This window comes from Rosa rugosa, chromosome 4, assembly GCF_958449725.1.
Source record: "Rosa rugosa chromosome 4, drRosRugo1.1, whole genome shotgun sequence".
NCBI lineage: Eukaryota > Viridiplantae > Streptophyta > Magnoliopsida > Rosales > Rosaceae > Rosa > Rosa rugosa.
In genome coordinates, this window is record NC_084823.1 from 5,817,638 (window position 1) to 5,839,301 (window position 21,664).

Consider the following 21,664-nt stretch of genomic DNA (forward strand, 5'->3'; position numbering starts at 1 on the left):
TTCTAGAACTCCAAAGGCTGTTAGTATGGTACTTTTTTTTTTTCCCTTTTAGTTTGAATGGATATTGATATCCATGTCTATTTTAAAAGTTGGTACCGCCAGGCTTAGAGCCGCCACTCCAGTCACCAAAGCCAGTCGACGCAAGCCAAAACGTATTCAGCAGTCAGCATCAATGTCGTTGTCCCTAGTAGAGGACCAAATCACTTGACCCAGTCTGCCCGGATCTGACCAACCTCCGCCACCATCATCTGCATCCAAATATCTCTGGACGTCGACGACCATGCCCCCCCCCCCATAGATCAAACCACCTTCGGGCATCCCAACCTGAGGACCATCGACCTGATATGGATCCAAGATCCTCCCATCACCAAACGCAAATACAGTCGGAGCAAAGAGGCCACAGCCAACGAACACGGAGAAATGGCTTTAACTTTGGATCCCTCAAGCCTCAAGGAAAAGACAAAACTTGACTTTTACAATAACAAAACCTTATCAATACAGCAAAACAAAATGGGCGGTGAGAGCTAGCAGGGCAAAGTATGGTTTGTATCATATGTACACTTTAACTGGCTCACATTTGAGCATACAAAATCACCACTTGTTTAATTACCTCCAACATCAGCATCATCAATAGCCATGCTGCTTCCAACGAGATGTCTACTGACAGTTGGGACCTTTAAAGGTTTTCTTGCCTCTTGTATTATGGACTGGACTTCTTCTATGCTTTGGGATGGATGGTTTACATCATTGCTTTCCCAACTTCCTCCTTCCCACATTTCCATAGGTAAATTCTTTAAGAACCAACGGTGGTTCTTAATTTCTGAAATTGTAATTCTCTGCAAATCGATGAGCAGAGATCGCAATGAGAAAGCTAAGCAAGCAAGTTTCACCACCAAACGTCAAACTTGTGTTTAATTTATCAAGCAGCTCAAGTAAATGCTCAGCACCAAGATGAAAGCTTTGTTACCTTTTCTGGGTTTGCCACAAATATCTTGGCGAGCAAGTCTCTACATTCCACAGAAACTCGTACATTATCAGGGATTGAGTAGCATACAGTAAGGGTCCGCTGTCAAAAGACATATATGACATCTTCACTCTGACTCGGGAGAGAGGAGAGGGTGGAGGATTTTAAAGGTTGTAAATTTTGCCACTCACCAGAATTGTTTTTCTAAGGTTCGTGGGGTCCTTAGGATCTTCAAAGGGATATGCTCCAACAATCATGACATATAGGGAGACTCCACAAGACCAAACATCTGCAATCTATACTGTCTTGAGATTAGAAAAGATGCTTAACGCCCACAGTTGCAGATTATAGTGCTGATGAAATATAATGAGAAGGCACAGTAACAATTTGGACTAACCTCTCCATCATATTGTTTTTCAGATAGGACCTCAGGTGCAATATAAGCCGGAGTTCCCGCAGTAGATTTTTGCCGAGAATGTAATGACTTCACAAAGAAAGTAAAATATTATTCAATGTCTCATTTACCAATCACTAAATGCATTCTAAAAAAAAAATACCTTTGAGGATCCAAAATCGCATATTTTCACTCGAGGTGCTGTGCTGTCATCTAAGAGTGCATTTTCAAGCTTAAGATCTCTATGACATACTTTCTGCGGTAAATAAATTATTCCTTACTACAAATAATACTATCAAAGATAATAGGAGAACAAAATAGTGGTACACCATTTCATCTGAACTTTGACAAATTTTACATACCATTTTATGGCAGTAACCAACTCCTGATATCAATTGCTGGAAGAAAAACCTTGCCTGATTCAAATTATTGTAATTAGTTATGTTATGACTTGGTGCATACTTCAACTGAAAGTAAATGTGACAATACAAAAAAATTGAAGTATTTCATTTTCTGGATAACCTTAAAAATCTCATATCCCAACTCAACCCCCTCCTCCAAAATTAGTTTACCTCATTCTCACTAAATCTACCGGCTTTGCATATTCTCTCATAGAGTTCTCCTCCAGCAGCATACTCCATCACAATGGCTAGATGAGTTGGTGTCAGCAGGACCTGCATGAAAGAGACTCAAATAATTCTAAACATAATATATAAAATCATAACTATGTCCACTTCATAACAGATAGTGGAGGAAGCAAAATAACATTTTGAAAAAAGATTTTAAAAAATTAACATATCGAAAAATATTAATACCTTTAAGCTTTGGCATAATGGCCACAAAGCTTTGGTCCTAGCCACAAATTGAAAACTGGCCAATGGCCACACTATCATTGCAACGGTTAAGCTTTGGTGGCCTTACATGCACTTAATTGACAAAGCTAGCTATAGTTAAGCTTATGCCTGGTGACAGTTCTTATGAAAAAAAATACTTCACTATGGCAGAAGGAAGCTAGTATCTACAACCATGCTGGGGTTCCGCAACTGGTGAATAATAGAAATTAAACATTATTGAAACAATTTAATTTTTATTATATAACATTTTTAGCAGACTTTTTAACTTCACTCAGTTATTTTGGAGAGCATATTTAACTTTTTATAAATTTAAGAGCAACTCCAACAGATTCTATTATAAGGAAGTCAAAGTCAAAGCTTTCCATAATTTTTCTTCTCCAACTCCAACAAATTCTCTATTTTACAGCAATTTCTAACATCTTCATAATTCTTCCTTAAAATTTTAGAGATTGCTGTAAATTTAGGGAATTTTGATTTCTCTTTTCTCACTATCCTTAAAATGGGAATAGTTATAGGAAATTTGTTAGAGCAAAAAAGACTCATTTTTCCCTAAAATAGAGAAAAATCAAAATATGGGGAAGCTGTTAGATTTGCTCTAAGTAATTGCACCAAGCTCCTAATTGGCTCTCTACTTTAACTTGTAGCTATGTTGCTCCCAAAATATAGAGAGCGAGATGAGACTCTATTATTTTTGTTAATTTAAAACATTCCTTTAAAAATTGTTCTATTTAAATTATAAATATATTTATACTATTTTTTCATTAAAAAATGTAATTTCAAAACTAGTTAAAACAGAGAGAACTACTACGGAAGTTAGGTATTTTAAAAGTGGCTTGTCAAAATAGTTGTTTAGCTATTTTTGCTAAAGTTTAACTGAAAAATAACTAGCATTGCTAACGATACTCTTAAACAAGTTATCAACGACCACTCGTCCATAAATCTGACTCAATACTTTCTACTCACAAAATAAAGACTTATGTCATTAGACCAAATGTTCATAACAAGAAATTTACCCACTACTTATTATAACTGCATTAAAATAAAATTTTTCATTTTCTTTCTGTTTACTCTGATGGACCCTTCTAATCGGAATCACATCCTGCGGGCGATCCTTGGGGCTTTGATCTGGCTCTGGTGGTTTTGGCTCCATATGATAGAGTTGGTCCAATCAGTGGGGTGTTGTTGTCTTCACTATCATTTTGGATCAATGTCAGAGGAATACCTCCGGGTTTTCACATTGATCGTTGCCTTCGTCTAGTTGACAGTGCTTTAGGGCGCTATATCCAAAAAGATTTAGTGGAGTTTTAGGCTGCCGGATTTGAATATGGGTTGAGATCGATCAGATGCAGCCGATGGTCTTTCGGCGGTGTTTCATGGTGGAGGATGGCCTGGACACTGATCTCGAGTTCTTTTTCGAGAACCTATATGGGCACTGTCTTTATTATGGCATGATAACCCATGTCGGGCTGCCATGCATAGGACCACCGTTAGAAGAGCTCTTGAGGGCGGAAACCTCAACTGCATGGCGCAGTCTAGAGCGCGCCTTGGCCAGGGTTGAACGCAGTATTTCTGCTGGGTCGGCCTTAGTCTTTGGAGCCCAAGCACCCACTAGAGAGGCCACAGAGACTGGCCAGATTTTCATCACAATCGGTGCCTAAACCTAGGGCACGTTAGGCTCTTCATATCAAGACGATGCAGACCGGGGTTATTGTAGCTGGTGGCGAGCAGGAGGTGGAAGCTGTTGCTGATGGTGAGCAAGTGAACAGGGCCAGGGAGATGCTGGATAGTGGTGGTAGCAGTGGTGATGGCACAAGTGAGCAAGTTGGGGTTGTCGAGGCAGCCAATAAGGCTGCGCAAGTTAGTGGTGAGGATCAGGGCAGTGGCTCCAAGGTTGTGCAGATCGCAGGAAACGGTCTGACATGGTTGGTGTGTCGCCCAAGAAGCCTAGGCTTAGTCTTGCTGCGGGCAGGACTAACCTTAAAGTTGTGTCTATGAGTCTGGCCGTCTGGCAATTGTGCAGACTCTACAAGATGCTCCGAAGAAATAGGGGAAGCCAAGAGGTGCAAAGAACAAGTCCAAGGTAGTCAAGACGTCACCAATAAAGTAGGTCAAGACTCCAAATAAAGTGAAGAAAATGGTAAATGGCTCACTGGACACTGGAGTTTACTACTCCATCTGAGGTGGGCAGCTTCACCCCCTAGAAGAGAAGGAGGTTGTCATTGCGTAATTTTTGTCCTAGTTAGAATAATGTCTATGCTAGTAGAATCATTTGTAGAAGTATCTGGCTTTATCGTACCACAATAGCATGCTCGGCCTTTAGAGTCAAGCAAGTCTAAATTAAATGCAAGAAGAAGCCTTTAAGGCAACCACAACCTAGCAAGTCTAAATTAAATGCAGCAACCACATTATTAGAAATACGGACGAACAAAATTGAACGGTTATTGGAGCTACTCTTGATTCTATACTTGTTGTGGATCGTCTTTCGTGCTACCCATTTATTTGGTGGTTGGGTTCAAGAGAATTGCTTGTCTCGGATCCGATTTGAAAGAACCACGGTCCCGCTTATAGAGCCAATAGCGTCCAATATTGAGCAGTGACCTTTTTAGTAGTGATGACTTGATCGAAAGTATTGATCAGACCCAAGAAACACAAATAGATCAAAACCTATGCAATGGTTATACAAAATTGATAGAGAACATGGCGTCAGTATAAGTAATATGTTAAAGCCAAAAACAAAAAAATGTGTAACAAAGGCAAATTAATACTCTTTTTTTTTCTCCTTTTTTTTTTTTGTTTTTTGAAAATTTGAAAGAAAAAAAATTCATAATAAATCACTGTCGTGATTGGAGGGGAAGAACATATAGAGATATTATATTCACATAATTCATTACTAATTGCTAACCTCTTTGAATTGAACAACATTGGGATGCTTCAAGGATCTGTGGTTCATGATTTCCCCTTGTACATTTTCATTGATCTGCAACACCACAGAAATGGGAATAACCTGAAAAATTCAAAACAGAAAAAGAAAAAGAAAAAGAAAAAAGAAAAAAAAATTAAGATCGAGATGAAGAAGATGAAGATCGAAGAAGCAGACCTTGTTGCCTCTCTGGATGAACTTAACAGCAAAGTGCTCTCCGGTACATTTATCTCTTACCAACCTTGCTACCCCAGAAGCCCCAGACCCAATATCTTTCACAATCTCATACTTCTCCATAGATCTCTAAAATCCAAAGCACAACAACAACTCACTGATCAACTCTATTCCTCAGGATCCTCAAACTTTTTTTTGTTCTTTTTTAGGTTGAGAATAATGAAACACCAACTTGCATGAATTATCTAACCCTTTGGGAGGTATATGAAATTAGGACAAGTGGAAGAAGGACTGTGGGCAGGTTTTGGATCTGAGACACAGGGCCACACTGTAATTTGACTGCAGAGTAAATGTGCAGAAAGCCAGAAAACCCATCTTAATATGTACTCGAAACGATTAATAAGAGCCACAGAAAATTGAATCATTGAGTAGCTCTGATGCATGCGACAAATATTATGGAGGTAATGCATCTCTTATTATTCCAACATGTTCCGCTTTTAGCCCCGTCGTACCGACCAAAAATAGAAGGAAAATATCTAAAAGCTTGCTTGATGCTATGATTAATAGTGCCAAAAATAGAAAAGGAATATCGAAAAGTAATATATCCTACCTCGTTTAATATTATAGTTAGGACCAAAAATAGAAAATATCCTAGCTGGTTTGATGCCATTATTAGCAATGACTCTGACTGTTGGTTGAGAGAGTTGGTGATACTGATAGTGGATGCTGTGGGGGCCATGACCCTTCAACTTTAATATTAATAGAAAATTACATAGTAGCACATGACCAAAGATGTAAACACAAAAAACCTACTTGCAAAAAGATTTATACAAATAAGGACATGAGCCCAGGCCCAAAAGCCAAATGAATCAAGCCTGATTCCCAATTTTAATGATAAATGACTAAAATACTCGAGTTTCATCATAATTTACGACACTGCCACTGTCCTAAATCGAGTTTCATCAATTTCCAAACTCACCGATTTGGAAATCCTTCAAATTCTCCTTCCACAGTGAGAATTTCAGCTAGAAGCTTTGAGGGAAGATGATCAGTGACTCAAGGCGCTCCTAATAGGATCAATTTCACTTCTGGAAGTGGCCGGAAAATGGAGAATTTTGCTGGAGAACACAACTGCTACAGTGACGGTTTTGGTCAAAATTGATGGTTTTCTGGCCAAATCGCCGTGACCCACAGGTACCAACGTGTAGAGGAGAAAGAGACGGTTCTTTTATGGGTGATGGCGCGCCGTTTGGTTGCCGGATGCCGGAGAAATCAAGGAAAAACGGGAGAGGGCCGACGCGGGGGAGAGAGAGGAAGAGTGAGAGATCGGGGAAGAAGAGAGAGAAAAGTGGCTGGGTAGGTTTCTGACCTACCCACAGTAACTTTCCAAATTACCATAAACAGTAACTTTCGTATTTCGCTTATAACTTTTGCATATGAAGTCCGATTTTTACGAACCAAATATGCACGCGCTCGGTTTAACGTCCTCTACGACTTTCATGAAGAAAAAAATTTCAAATTTTGACCCGGTCAAAAAGTAAACTTTCAGGGCCCCCCTAAAATATCGAAACTTAAATAAATTGTATAGAAAATCGTCATTCCTCGTTTAATAACGACTAAACATGAAAAATTTGATTCCAGGCGTAACAAAGGTTCTGTAGTTTACTTTGATATACATGAGGAGCAGATTCATGAATTTAGTATCACTAAGGTTCTGTGGTTTACTTTGATATGATCGGCTACTGTCAATGATATGATCTGCTAATGTTCAAATTGAATTGATCCGCTACTTTATAGTTTATTGTTTATGTTAATGATATGATTTTCATTGTTTATGGTTCAAATTGGCTATTGTGTGGAGGTGCAAAAGGGTGATAATACAAGAAATAATCGAACAAAACCAGTGAGAAAAAAAGCTCCGGCACGTAGGAAAAAGTGCAGTATCAGAACTGGACGAGTATGAGTACAGTAGCAGGATTGGACGAGTGCAGTAGCAGGATTGGACGAGTGCAGTAGCAGAACTGGACGAGTATGAGTACAGTAGCAGGATTGGACGAGTGCAGTAGCAGGATTAGGTGATGACGAGTGCAGTAGCAGAACTGGACGAGTATGAGTACAGTAGCAGGATTGGACGAGTGCAATAGCAGGATTAGGTGATGACGAGTGCAGTAGCAGAATTAGACGAGTATGAGTGCAGCGAGTGCAGTAGCAGGATTAGACGAGTGCAGTAGCAGAACTGGACGAGTATGAGTGCAGCGAGTGCAGTAGCAGGATTAGGCGATGAGATAAGAGTAGTAGGAGAGTGAAGTTTTGTGAAGTAACGTAAAGAGATTATTCTCAAGAACTGGACGAGTATGAATGCAGCGAGTGCAGTAGCACGATTAGACGAGTGCAGTAGCAGAATTGGACGAGTATGAGTACAGTAGCAGGATTGGACAAGTGCAGTAGCATGATTAGGCGATGACGAGTACAGTAGCAGAACTGGACGAGTATGAGTGCAGTAGCAGGATTAGGCGATCACAAGTGCAATGGTAGAACACGAGTACAAGTGCAGTAGCAGAATTGGACGAGTATGAGTGCAGTAGCAGGATTAGGCGATGAGATAAGAGTAGTAGGAGAGTGAAGTTTTGTGAAGTAACGTAAAGAGATTATTCTCAAGAAAAAAAAAGAGTAACATAAACGGATTGTTCTCAGAAAAAAAAAAAAAAAAAAAAAAACATAAACGGATTGTTCTTACAAAAAAAAATATATAAATGGATTGTTCTCAGAAGAAAAAAAAATAAAAAGTAACATAAATGAATTATTCTCAGAAAAAAAAGTAACATAAATTGATTATTCTAAAAAAAAAAAGTTACATAAAGGGATTAAAAGTCAAAAGAAGTAGTTAAAAATAAAAAAAATAAATTAAATCATGACATGTGGCAAATGGAGAGCATATTGTCCTTATTTGTAAGATTTAATCCTTGTAAAGAGATAATCCTTGTAAAGAGATTAGAAGTCAAAAGAAGCAGTTAAGGGTAAAAAAGTAAATTAGCTCATAACATGTGGCAAGTGGAGAGCACATTGTCCTTATTTGTAAGATTTAGTCCTTATATGTTTAATTCAATCTTTAATGGATGTATTTGTTAAGTCATCTTTTGTCAATAACTTATATGTAATTTTTTATAATATTAACGATTTTACAGGGCTACTGATGATAGTGGATGCTGGTTTTTTTTTTTTTTTTTTTTTTAAGGGGTTTGGAACCCAGCCTAGCTGGGGTTTTCTTCTTTATTATGTTTGAATTCGATACTTGAACGATATTCGTTTTAATTAGTCCAAGTCTAGGTTTAAAAGAAAAGTAAATATATTTTTTCATTTCTTTGAATTGATTTACATATATCTGTTCGTAATTGTTGGCTGTGTGTAGTGTGTTCTTATAGTACAATTCTTGATCTTAATTCAAGTTCTATCTATTTCGTCAAAAAACCAAAAACAATATTTTTTATAAAAAACTGGTCCTTGATTTTCAGAATCCAACCCTTTACTACAACATATTAAATTATTTAACTTTCAAGCCGACAATATAATAAATTATTTTACTTTTTAGCCACTTCTTAATTTTTAAGGAAAGAAAGAAAAAAAAAAGGCAAAGATGAGATTTGGACCTAGTGCTTCTAAATCCCAATATAACACAAGAGCATTGAATTTAAAGGATTTATGTATAATGAGTTCAAACACTATTTATATATCCAGTAATATGGGTTTGGTATAGTTACGGGATCTTTTTGTCCCTAAATTCTTCGAAATTTCACTGAAGTAGAGTGAGGTTTGGTATTATTCATTTAATAGTGAGGGGACCATTTGCCCCTGTATTCTTTAGAATTTTATCTAATTACTTCTGACGGGTGTCAGTCTTCTGTGTTACTAAAATGTTTCAGGATGTTTTCTCTTTTTTGCTCAACCGAACTACAGAGGGAGTTGAGCGATTCCATAAGTTTTTTTTTTTCTTTTTTTTTTGTTGTTCTTCTTCTTTGCGCCACTTGGCCAGAAAGAGAAGGATGAAGAACTGAAGAACTTTCCATCTAAGGAAGAAGATCATGAATCTAGGTATTTGATTTTCGATTCATTTTTTTTCTTTATATAAGTTTCTTCTGGTTTCTCATGCGTTGGTTTTTTGTTTTTATTGTAATACTTTCATATTAAAAATGCACGAACAAGATGAATTCTTTGGAATTGTTTAGAATATGAAAGTGAAAAATCATGCGTTTATAATCTATATATGTTTGTTTTGAAAGAAACCTGCAATCTTTCACTGAATACTACAATATAACACTCCTAATATCATGCCCATATTGTTATTAACTTATGAAAATTATGTGAAGATACAGACAACTTCTTATGTCCATTATAGTTTGTGAACCTATAACTTAACCGTTACTAATTTCCACCTTCTTTTATTCCTTTATTGATGCAACTTCAAAGTAACCGTGGTTATAGAAGATGATCGAGCCTGATGCACTACTACAATTATGTCAATAGACATTACCACTATTAAATCGGTCGGAATTGCACGCGATGTAAAAAAACGTGTTAACATCGGTTCATGTAATATCCGATTTCTATTATGGTTATAAACATCGGTCGTTAAATTAACCGATGTGTAATCTTTCGTTCAAAAATTTTGAAAAAAAATGCGGAGGGACTAAGTTAGAAATTTTAGAAACGCGGGAGGACTAAACTTTCATTCCCTCCAACACTCAAACTTTTTTCACTTTTGAACCCTAATTACTAACTCTCACTCCATCCAAACTCTACTCTCTCTCTCTCTCCCTCTCTAGTTTCACAACTAGCTAGCTCACACAAATCGAGCCATGGCTCCTCCCAGTCTTCTCGGTCCTCCCAAGCTCCACAAACCCTTAGCTGTACAAAAAAATATACCTTTCATAAGTAACAAGGTGCAGGAAATATAATTTATCAAAATCAACCATTGGATGTTATCATGATAAGAAGAAAAGGTTATGGTCAAAATTTCAGCCATTTTGGTCGTTATTTGGATCTTGATCTACTAGGTCAACCATAAACCCTAAGTACCGCATAAAAACTAATAAGCTCATAACCGCTCATTTGGATATTCTTTTTTCGATCTGTCAGCTCTCACGCCCTCGTGGGTATGAGATATACCAACCAATGTAAAAATTTCGGGAAATTTATCTCATAATGGTTTAGCTCCCCTTAGGGAAGTATTAGTGTACCAAGGGTTGACCGCTTTGTTTGATGTCAAAATGACGGAGGATCAAGTTAATTTTTTATACAGTACCTACTAATACACTGTAAATAGATGAGTAATCTCAAATTTACCGATTTTTAGTTTCAATTTTTCGGATCTCACAAAACTTTGATATGCCTACAAATATGGTCTAACTGCTTATTTATTTGTATACAAAAATATACCTTCCATGAGCAACAAGGTGGAGGGAATAGAATTTATCAAAATCGACCGATGGATGTTGCCATGGTAGGAAGAAATAGCTGTGGTCAAAATTTCAGCTATTTTCGTCGTCGTTTGGGTCTTGATTTAATAGGTCAACCATAAACCCTAAGTACCGCATAAAACTAATATGCTCATAACCGCTCATTCAGATATTCTTTTTTCGATTTGTCAGCTCTCACGCTCTCGTAGGTATGAGATATACCAACCAATGTAAAAATTTTGGAAAGTTTATCTCATAATGGTCCAGCTCCCCTTAGGGAAGTATTAGTGTATACAGGGTTAACCACTTTGTTTGATGCCAAAATGACGACAGATCAAGTTACTTTTTTACACAATACCTACTAATACGCTATAAATAGATGGGTAATCTGGATCGCACAAAATCTTGATATGCCTACTAATATGGTCTAACTTGTTTATTAGTTGTATATATACCTTCTATAAGCAACAAGGTGGACGAAATAAATTTTATGAAAATCGACTGTTGGATGTTATCATGGTAAGAATAAATGGTTATTGTCAAAATTTCATCTGTTTTCATTGTTGTTTGTGTCTCGATTTACTAGGTCAACCATAAACCCTAAATACCACATAAAACTAATATGCTCATAACTGCTCATTCACAACTTTTTTTTTTTCCGATCTATCAGCTCTCACACTCTCGTGGGCATGAGCTATATCAACCAATATAAAATTTTTGGAAAGTTTATCTACTCGTGGTTCAACTGCCTTTAGGGAAGTATAAGCGTATAAAAGATTAACCGCTTTATTTGATACCAAAATGACGACAGATTGGTTTTTACACAGTACCTAAGAATAGACTATAAATAGATGGATATTGTCAAATTTATTGATTTCCAATTTCAATTTTTTAGATCGCACAAAATCATTTTTTTTAGGGGTGTGAAATTTGCACACCCAAATTTACAAACTACACACCATTTAATTTTTTTAATAATATTTCATCTCACATTCATTTACAGTTCCTAAAATACCCTAAATCAGATTTTCATTTTTTTTTCTTTTTGGGTCCTCTCTCCTCTCTCCAAAACCACGCCCTCACGCACTTCCTGCTTTTCCGACATCTCTTGGATCGGGTACTCATACAATATATAACAATAAGGAGTCCAGAAGCTCAATAATCTCGACCTCTGTTGATTTTGCTGCTCCTCCTCCGAAACGCCTTCGTTTCGAGCATTCTGCCCCCACCGCACCGGAAGCTTGTTCGGATTGGAGGCTGCTACAGCGACGGTGAGATCGACTGGGCTGTAGAGGCCTAGCTCGGTGTCGAAGACCGGCTTCTTGGCCGGGTCGGAGAGAATGGCCCATGCATGGGTGACGAGCTTGAAGGCGTGCTCGGCGAAGGCGTATTTGTTCTTGTCTGGTTAGAGGAGCAACGCCAGCCGTCAGAACGATCTCTTGATCAGATCGTGGTCGTCGGATCGGTGATCCATCTGGAGAATGGCGTACCATTCGTGGTGGTTGTTTACGCGCTTATCGGTGGCTAGGAGGACGTCGACGACGACTAAGATCTGATCGGACCCGTCCAATAGAGGCTCTGTTTCTTGCGCGAGAATGGCAAAGTCGCGCGAATTGCTCAGATAATTGAAACCTGTTTTGGACATGCACACAACACATACCACGTTTTGGAGGAATTGAAATTCAGGGCAAAGGATTGAATTTACAGAGCTATGACAGAAAGAAAGATAGAGACAAAGACTTGGGACCAAATCACAGACTAAAACAAGGAGTTCAGTGTTCTTCCAGTTCCTTTAAACTTTCGGGAAAGATCAAATCAAACTGAAACCAATTAAGTTGTAACAAGGAGCTCTGAATTGTGCTTAAAATAGCTAGCAATGAACGTAGCAATAATTTGATAGTTAAAGACAAAGAGAAACCAGGTGAGATTTCGCTTCCCCAGATCTCGTTTCCCTTACCTTAAAGAGGGATGGGATGAAGAAGCGAGAGAGAGAGAGGACCCAAAAAGGAAAAAAAAAAAAAAAAAAAAAAATCTGATTTAGGGTATTTTAGGAACTGTAAATGAATGTGAGATGAAATATTATTAAAAAAATGAAAGGGTGTGTGGTTTGTAAATTTGGGTGTGCAAATTTCACACCCGGCCCCTTTTTTTAATACACATTCAAAATATTAGTTCTTTTGGATTTTGCTTCTACACCTATCCATTCAGTCAACCCGAATGACTTCAATATCATCAACACTAAAACACAATTTTCTAATTAGTCACTAAATACTATGAGGTGGCTTTTCATGGCCATTTTCGTGGGTTCTATCTCTATTATGCAAATACTAAAACTCAAAGTACAAAATATTCACGATTAATTATTCTGAACACTAAACTTATAAACTAATTAAGTCAATACGATCAGGTGTAGAAAAATTAATTTAATGATTTTTCTTTTCAAATATTTTCTTTACAATTAATATTTTGGTAACTAATGTGGTGTATTTAGAATAATAAACAACAATTCCGAGGTAACAAATAGGGTTTATTAAAATCGAAGAAACAACACTATAATTTAGATAAGAGTTAAATACTATTTACTCTCTATATTTATAGGGTTTCATCGTTTCAATCCCTGACGTTCGAATTTCACCTAAAAACTCCTCAAACTCTCAATTTCCTCCCAATTAGTCCTTGCCGTCAAGCTCCGTCCAAATTGTCCGTTAAATTGCTGACGTGACATCTATTTCACGCCAAAATGTCTATTTTACCCTCACTGATTATTTTTTTTATAATTTTTTTTTTCATTTTTTCTTTTTATCCCTTCTTCTTCCACCATGTCTCCTCCTTTCCGTCTTCTTCTTCCAAAATCCCTAACCAAACCATCCTCAGATTCTTACCTTCCCCTCAACCAAATCAAATCCCTATCAATACCAACCTCAACCTAAACCAAATTGATCAAATCCAACAAAGTCCAAATCTTTACAACTCCTCAGATTCTTACCTTCACGAATCGGTCCAGCCCGATCCCGGTTCCGATATGTCTTTGCAGGGGAGGTCGGGGGACGAGGAGGTCGTGGTGGAAAGACTAGAGTCGCTGATCGGCCATTTGCCTAGAGTTTTCAGAGTAAGTGAAAAGCAGCGTATCGGATAAGGTGGAGATTGACTCAATCCACATGGCCACTGGTGCCTGAGCTGGTCGTCGAGAAAGCCTCCTCCTCGCCAATCTCGACTCGGAGAAATCTCCGCTCCGGTTGTCGTCGTTGTCGTCCTTAACGCCGTCTTTCGACGACGCTCTCCGGCCAAACATATAGTACAGAATCACAGCAGCTCCAGTCGCGGTGGCCATTGTCCCCGCCGCCATCAGATCGAAGCTTCGGGACTCGGAGCTCAGAAAAAACCAACATGAAATGGGTTTTCTTTAGTAGCTGACTGATTCGGAATTTCTTTATGAAATGGGTTTCCAGCTACTTTCAGATCTTCATTGTTTTTCTTGAAAGAGATGTAGGAGATATAAATGGCAAAAACTGTACATCTCCCCATGACCAACTGAAGCATGAGATTCAAGCTTCTCAAGTGTTGAAGATGGATTTGTGAGATGGGTCAGGATGTTTTTGGTTTTGGTGTTGAGCTTGAAGAGGTCGAATTAATCAAAGAGTAATGAGGTCGAATTAGAGAGAGAAGAGATCAGAGAGGAGAAAGAGAAAGCCAGCAGGGACATGGTGGAAGAAGAATGGGTAAAAAGAAAAAAGAAAAAAAAAAACAGAGAAAAAAAATTAAATTAAAAAAAAATCAGTGAGGGTAAAATAGACATTTTAGCTTGAAATGGATGCCACGTCAACAATTTAACGGATAATTTAGACGGAGATTGACGGCAGGGACTAATTGGGAGGAAATTGAGAGTCTGAGGAGTTTTTAGGTGAAATTCGAACGTCAGGGACTGAAACGATGAAACCCTATAAGTATAGGGAGTAAACAGTATTTAACTCTTTAGCATATCAAGTAAATGTAACTTGTAAAATAAATTTAGTATTTTTTTTTTCAGTTAACTTTTGAGGTAACTAATGAAATGTTTTAAAAAATGGGACATAAATTATAAATAAAATTACATAAATTCAAAAAGATTTTTTTTTCAATTAACTTTTGAGGTAACAAATGAAATTTATTAAAAAATAGGACAGAAAAGAAATAAATAAATAACATAAAAGTTTTGAACAAAAAAAAAAAAACGAAAAACATAAAAGTAAAATCCAAGCCCAAGAGGCCCATCTGCAATATTCAAGCCCAAGAGGCCGAGGCCCAACCACGCCGCCGCTCAACCACCATTTCCGCCGCCCCACTCTCGTCGTCGTTCCGCAAACACCATTTCCTCCGCCGGCGTCAAACCAGCGATCGGCCGTCCCTTTCCCCACCTCACATCAGGATTTGATGCAGTCGTCTCAGCACCGCCGACAACCATGCATCCTTTGAATCCGATCCCAGCCTAATCCAACTCCGAACCCAGCCACAGCCACGGTGCAGCCACCCCATGCAGCCAAGAAGGACGAACAATGTCCCCCCCCAAGTGGATAACCACCTCAGGTGGTTTCCAGAATTTTCCCTTTCACAGGGCAAAGTATGGTTTGCATCATATGTACACTTTTAACAGCTCATACTTCGGATACAAAAATCACCACTCGTTTATGTACCTTCAACATCAGCATCATCAATAGCCATGCTGCTTCCAACGCAATGCCTACTGACAGTTGGGACCTTCAAAGGTTTTCTTGCCTCTTTTATTATGGACTGAACTTCTTCAATGCTTTGGGATGGTGTGTTTACAGCATTATTCTCCCAAATTCCTCCTTCCTTCATTTCCACAGGTAAGTTCTTTGCAAACCAACGGTGGGTCTTAATTTCTGGAATTTTTATTCTCTGCAAAAAGATGAGGAGAGAGCACAATGAGAAATGTGTATCCGAAACCAGATATTTGCAATCACAAGCAGGGAAAACAAGATTGAAAGAGGCTCCTGATATGCATATCAAAATTTAAGTCTAATCTATCTAGCAGCTCAACACCAAAATGAAAGCCATGTTACCTTTTCCGGGTTTGCAACAAAAATCTTAGACAAAAGGTGTCTACATTCCACAGAAATTCACACACTGTCCGGGATTACATAGCGTACAGTAAGGATCCGCTGCCATAAGACATATAAGGTTTTAACTCTTAACTCAGGAAACAATGGAGAGGGTGGACAGGTGAAAAGCTTGTAATGCTACTCACCCGAATTGTTTTTCTAAAGTTCATAGGGTCCTTAGGATCTTCAAAGGGATATATGCTCCGACGAGCATGACATATAATGTGACTCCACAAGACCAAACATCTGCAATCTATAACGATTTAGAATTAGATACATAAGATCCTTGATGCCTGCAGTAGAAAATTCCAGTATTGATGAGAAGGCACATGAATTTGGACTTACCTGTCCATCATATTGTTTTTTAGATAGAACTTCAGGTGCAATATAAGCAGGTGTTCCCACAGTAGGCTTTGGCAGAGAACTCAGTAATGACTACAAAACAAAGTGAAGAAATATTAATTATAGTCTTACTACCCCAAATTCCTAATTGCAGATCCTCTACGATTTGTGGATTACCTTCGAGTATCCAAAATCACATATTTTCACACGAGGTGCTGCACTGTCATCTAAGAGTGTATTTTCAAGCTTAAGGTCTCTATGACATATTTGCTGCAGCAAAAATAAATGATTTCATTATTACAGTCAATACTACCAAAGATCACGAGAAAAAGAAACAGCAGCACACAACATACTAGCTGAAGAGCGGCAACTTTTACATACCATGGTATGACAGTAACTAACTCCGGATATCAATTGCTGGAAGAAAAACCTTGCCTGATGCAAATGATTGTAAACTTTTAGCTATATAATGATCGATTGTGAAGTGAAAATTACTTAAAGAAATGAAAAGGATCTTTTTTCCCAATTGAAAGTAGAGGTTGAAGATTATTTGGATGGATTTCATTTACATGGGACCTTTAGTGTACCCATATTTCAACTATATTTCCATGAAATAAAACTCACCCCCTCCAAAATTACATTACCTCATTCTCATTAAACCTAACAGCCTTGACTATTCTGTCATAGAGTTCTCCTCCAGCAGCATACTCCATCACAATGGCTAAATGAGTTGGTGTCAGCAAAACCTGCATGAAAGAGACCCCAATACTCTTAAACATAAACCCTGTAAAGCTATGGTTATAAGTCCATTATCCACTTCATATTAACAGAGCGGAGGACGTAAAGGTCATATTTTTACAGAGGTGTATTAATAAATGATTACTAGGTACCATTTTAAGCATAGTTTAAGCATGTTTTGAAAGTATTGTTCAGACCAAGAAAATAGATACTTGTGCAATGGTAAAAAGAATTGATAGAGAAGATGTCATCACTATCTGCCAATGCAAAAAAGTTCTGTATAAAGACATGCTATAAAAGTTGCAGAAAATTCATTCCCAATTTATTTTTTTTTTTCTGAGAAAATTAATCCAAAATTCATTATGATGCTTGGAAGGGAAGAACAGAACAAAATCTGTGGATAAATTCACCTAATTACTTACCTCTTTGAACTGAACAATATTGGGATGCTTCAAGGATCTGTGGTTCATGATTTCCCTCAGCACATTTTCATCTATCTACAACACCAAAGAAATAGGGGGAAAAAACACCCAATACCCAGAAAAAATCAGAAACAGTACAAGGAAAATAAGAGGTGAAGAAGATGAAGAATCAGACCTTAAGGCCTCTCTCAATGAACTTAACAGCTAAGAGTTCTTGGGTATTCTTGTCTCTGACCAGCCTTGCTACACCAAAATTCCCAGACCCAATATCTTTCACAACCTCATACTTCTCCATTGAGTTTCAAATTCCAAAGCAGAACAACAACAATCAACACAGACTTCAAACTCTAACTCCTCTTGATTATGAAACACAAACTTGCACGAATGTTCTAACCAACAAAAGGGTTCACAGGCTTTTACAGCTAACAAAGAATTTAGGGGACAAGTGGGAAAACCAAGCTGGGTGAGTGATTGGGTAGGTTTTTGGATCCGAGGCTCTGAGCCACACTGTAATTTGACTGCTGTAACATTACTATTAATAGGTTTAATTTAAAGTAATAATATAATGATCTGATTGTGCTAATAAGGGCTTCATAATATTAAAGGCACTGTCAGGACAGAAGAGAGTTGCTTTCTTCTTTTAATACTTGAAAGAGATTTGAGCCACAGAAACCTGGAGTCATCATTACTGACTCTGCTACGTGCGACAAACGCATGGTCTGATTGTGCCAGGTGAAACAGCTCGCAGCTAATGGTTAGAATTCGATAATGTGCCTCGTCGTACCATAAATATGGAAATCTTAATCCTTCTTAACTTCTTATAATCGTTAAGCTATGATCTCGACTGGTTGATGTTGAAGTGGGAAATGCTGATGGTGTGCCCCAAGAGTCCAAGACCAAGTAATCCTTGATAGCTCGCACATCTTATTCTTGGGCCCTTGTTTTTTAGCCCTCAATTCAAGCATTTGGCATCTTATGGATTAGCCATCATCGCCTTGAGGCCGCTTGAAGATAGAGGAGCCACTTCACTGTCCCATTTTACCTTCTCCAAAGACAATTTTCTTTACCTTTTTACTTTCTCATGCATATGCTAATAGTGTTACTTACATGCATACAGAACTTATAGTTGTGTTTCAATTTCCTTCACACTGTCGGATATGCACACCCGCCTGTTTCATATTTCTAGCTCCGCCGCTGTTTAATTTCAGTCAAAAGTATATTCTAAAGCTAAACACATAAACTTGCTGTCACGCCCCGAATTTTGAATAACACATTCAAAATCCGAAACATGAATTAAACAACTTAAACAAATAAACGTTCTGAATTCTTTTCTCAGAAACAACTCCACCACTTACACAAAATTTCCAAATCGGTAAACTTCGAGTTAATTATTACAATTCCCTCTTACAAAGTAAAATTGTAAAACTCTAAACGAGCATAACGAACCTCACAACATAAAATCAGAGTATCACAAGCAGCTACTCTACACAGCTCGATCACCTTCCTGATTCTCCTGTCCTGTAGGATTACCCGCTACACCGTTTGAATAGTGTACCGGGAATTGCAACAACACAAAACCCGGTAAGCTTTTTGCAAAGCTCGTATGAGTAAACAAGAAAGAACTGTTGATTTATTAAATTACAATTCAAGTAAAATTCAACAGTATTACGTCTGCAAAGAGACATCAAACCACTCATGGAAAACCACAAGGAATACATTTTCACAATCCTCAAATCACAATACACCACACTGGTCCTGCAAACACCCAACCCACATAACACCACTCTGGTCCATCCCAATAACACGTTAGAGCTCTAACTGCCTCGTTACCTCTGACACCTTGGCCTAGGGTCAAGCAACGGCAAAAATACTTCGGTTAACACTATAACCGTCGCGCTTTGGACATCCCCGTCCTCAGCACCATATACTTCGGTTAATAATAAACCGTCGCGCTTTGGACATCCCCGTCATCAGCACACAACTTCGGTTAATAATAAACCGTCGCACCTTGGACATCCCCGTCCTCAGCACACAAACACTCCGGTTATCCTTAACCGTCGAACTTCGGACACCTCATCCTCAGAACCTTACATTCTCTAACTCTATACATCCTCCAATGTAAATCATGAATATTAACAAGAACTCATCAATCATGTTCATCACATATAAATATGGTAAGTCACATGTCAATTCATAATAATTTAATCATCCCAATTTCCACACTCTTCAATGTCACACCATTCACATATAATCACGTAAATATATATATACGTAATTATCCGCTCAGGGATAATCACTAATACCAACTATAGTTCACATGCAATAAAACCGAGAAATTCATTTGTATCGTAAAAATCATTTTACTTACCCATGGACCGTAGTTGATCAAGTCCATATGATTTTAAAACAAATATTTATTCCATAAATATTTTCACGCAATTACGACAAAATAAGGTAATTAAATTTATTCGGTTCGTAATATGAACCACGTGAGGTTTACTCACCTCTAATTCCCGCTGCGTCTTCTAAAAGCCAAATATAAATAATACTGGTTGGCGACCACGAAAACGAGTTCCTTCATCTAGCCGTAGCTCGCAACATTGCCCTGTACACAATTATATTTCCGTAAACGGCAATCCGATAAAATAAATACGAACCTAAACGAAACCCGAAAATCCCTATCTCCATTACTTCTCAAATTCCACCCAAATCTTACATCTAATACCAATTCGTTATCTTAAAGGTTCCAAGTCAGAACCAAGAGATATCCGACGGTCGGATTCTCGTAAATCGATAATCGAAACCCTAATTCCCAGAAATTCATAATCAATTGAAAACTTCTCCAATTCCAACTAAATTGACATATTCAACCTCTACAAAAATTATAGGATTTAACTAGCTAAAAAAAAACATAATATAATCACTGCTCATACACCGCACTATTCATGCGACAAACACTGTTCATGTGGCGGCCAACACCTCCTCTGGCCACCAAATTTCATCCACAGCATCATCTCAACATTTCCAATCACTTTCTCAACTGTGACAAAGTCAGAAAATACCTTGAAGTAGCCGAACAATTAAGCACTCCGATGTACAGTGAAATTTTCCAATTATGCTTTCTTCCTCCATGCTTCGATCTGGGTTATGAGACTTGGCGAGCATGAAGAGCGGCTTAAGGCGCTTCTAATGGACCTGGGTTTATGACTGGAGGTGGCCGGAAATCGGCGTTGACTAATTTGCTACAGTAAAAATGTTGGCTTCGATCTCCACATTTCCGGCCAAATCGTTGTAAACAACTCCCACATGCGTGATAAGGAGGAAGAGACGAGTCTATCGATGCTCGCAGCTCGCCATTTGGTGGTCTAGAGGGGGTGAAAGAGGAGGTTGCAGAAGAGAGAAAGAGAGAGTTGCAGAAGAGAGAAACTGAGAGAGCACGGGGGAAGGAGAGAGAAAAGAAAGAAAAGTTACCTGGCTACAGTAACATTTCAAATTTATACCAATCTACCAAAAACAGTAACTTTCATATTTCGCTTATAACTTTCGCATACGAACTCCGATTTTTTACGTACCACATATGCACGCACTCGGTTTAATGTCATCTACAACTTTCATGAAGGAAGTTTTCCCAAATTCCCAATGTATAAAAAGTCACTTTTTGAGACCCCCTAAATAACGTTCGTTTTTCGAAAATTAATCGTTCGAACTAATTCCACAATTCCTCCGAGCCTCATACTCGCTCCCACTATCGTGAAATCATTTCTAAAAATCCACAGAATTTAATTTGGATTTTTCGGGGTATTACACTTGCTTACAAGTTTACCGCTCGAATGAGCAACTTTACAATTGAACTGCTTCACATTGAGTTCTCCTACTTGATGGCATCTCATATCAGTGTGCAAAATCAAATCCAAACCAATACACATCTTGAGTACTGTGTGACCATTCATTAAGTCACTGGAGTATTCTTTATATTCCACATTTTTTCACATTGTATCATGGCTTAGTGATAACTCATGTCCTATGAATTGTATGCTTTCATGCGACGTTAATGCGCAATGCTAGTGTTTTTTGTTGACTGATGCTGCCCACTAGACTTTCTGACTCATGAAAATATATGGCACTCCTTTGGAAGCCATCTACCCACCCTCTAGTCCAAGCTCCAATAGTGTCCCAATGCAGCTGACATTGGGGGTGCTAGACACCATGTCGATCTCCCTCCAAAAAGCATATGTTGATATTAGTCAAAATCTCACTTATGTGGGATGACTTAATTCTCAAGTTATCCCTAGGAGCATAATTTG

The 21,664-nt window shown here is 38.1% G+C and overlaps 2 protein-coding genes and 1 pseudogene across 3 annotated transcripts; all 3 read right to left on the minus strand.

Annotated features, from left to right (window-relative positions):
* Positions 1–297: 297 nt before the first annotated feature.
* On the minus strand, positions 298–5,640 carry LOC133707232 (serine/threonine-protein kinase SAPK2-like). Of its 2 annotated transcripts, XM_062132785.1 has the most exons (10): positions 5,310–5,371; positions 5,115–5,189; positions 2,174–4,876; positions 1,931–2,032; positions 1,721–1,774; positions 1,522–1,614; positions 1,362–1,448; positions 1,156–1,260; positions 968–1,066; positions 298–836 (listed from the first exon to the last, which is right to left on the minus strand). In XM_062132785.1, the coding sequence occupies exons 3-10, from the start codon at positions 2,249–2,251 to the stop codon at positions 603–605; spliced, it is 852 nt and encodes a 283-aa protein (XP_061988769.1). In that variant the 5' UTR covers positions 2,252–4,876; positions 5,115–5,189; positions 5,310–5,371; the 3' UTR covers positions 298–602. The 2 variants fall into 2 exon arrangements, with proteins under 2 accessions (XP_061988769.1, XP_061988768.1); XM_062132784.1 differs by lacking the exon at positions 2,174–4,876 and having other exon boundaries at positions 5,310–5,640.
* A 6,140-nt stretch (positions 5,641–11,780) lies between these two features.
* LOC133744221 (uncharacterized) lies at positions 11,781–12,692 on the minus strand. The gene is given in 1 exon segment (XM_062172361.1): positions 11,781–12,692. A coding segment is annotated over 1 exon segment (624 nt). The 5' UTR covers positions 12,405–12,692.
* Positions 12,693–14,832: 2,140 nt separating this feature from the next.
* On the minus strand, positions 14,833–18,184 carry LOC133745216 (serine/threonine-protein kinase SAPK2-like; annotated as a pseudogene).
* Positions 18,185–21,664: the final 3,480 nt, after the last annotated feature.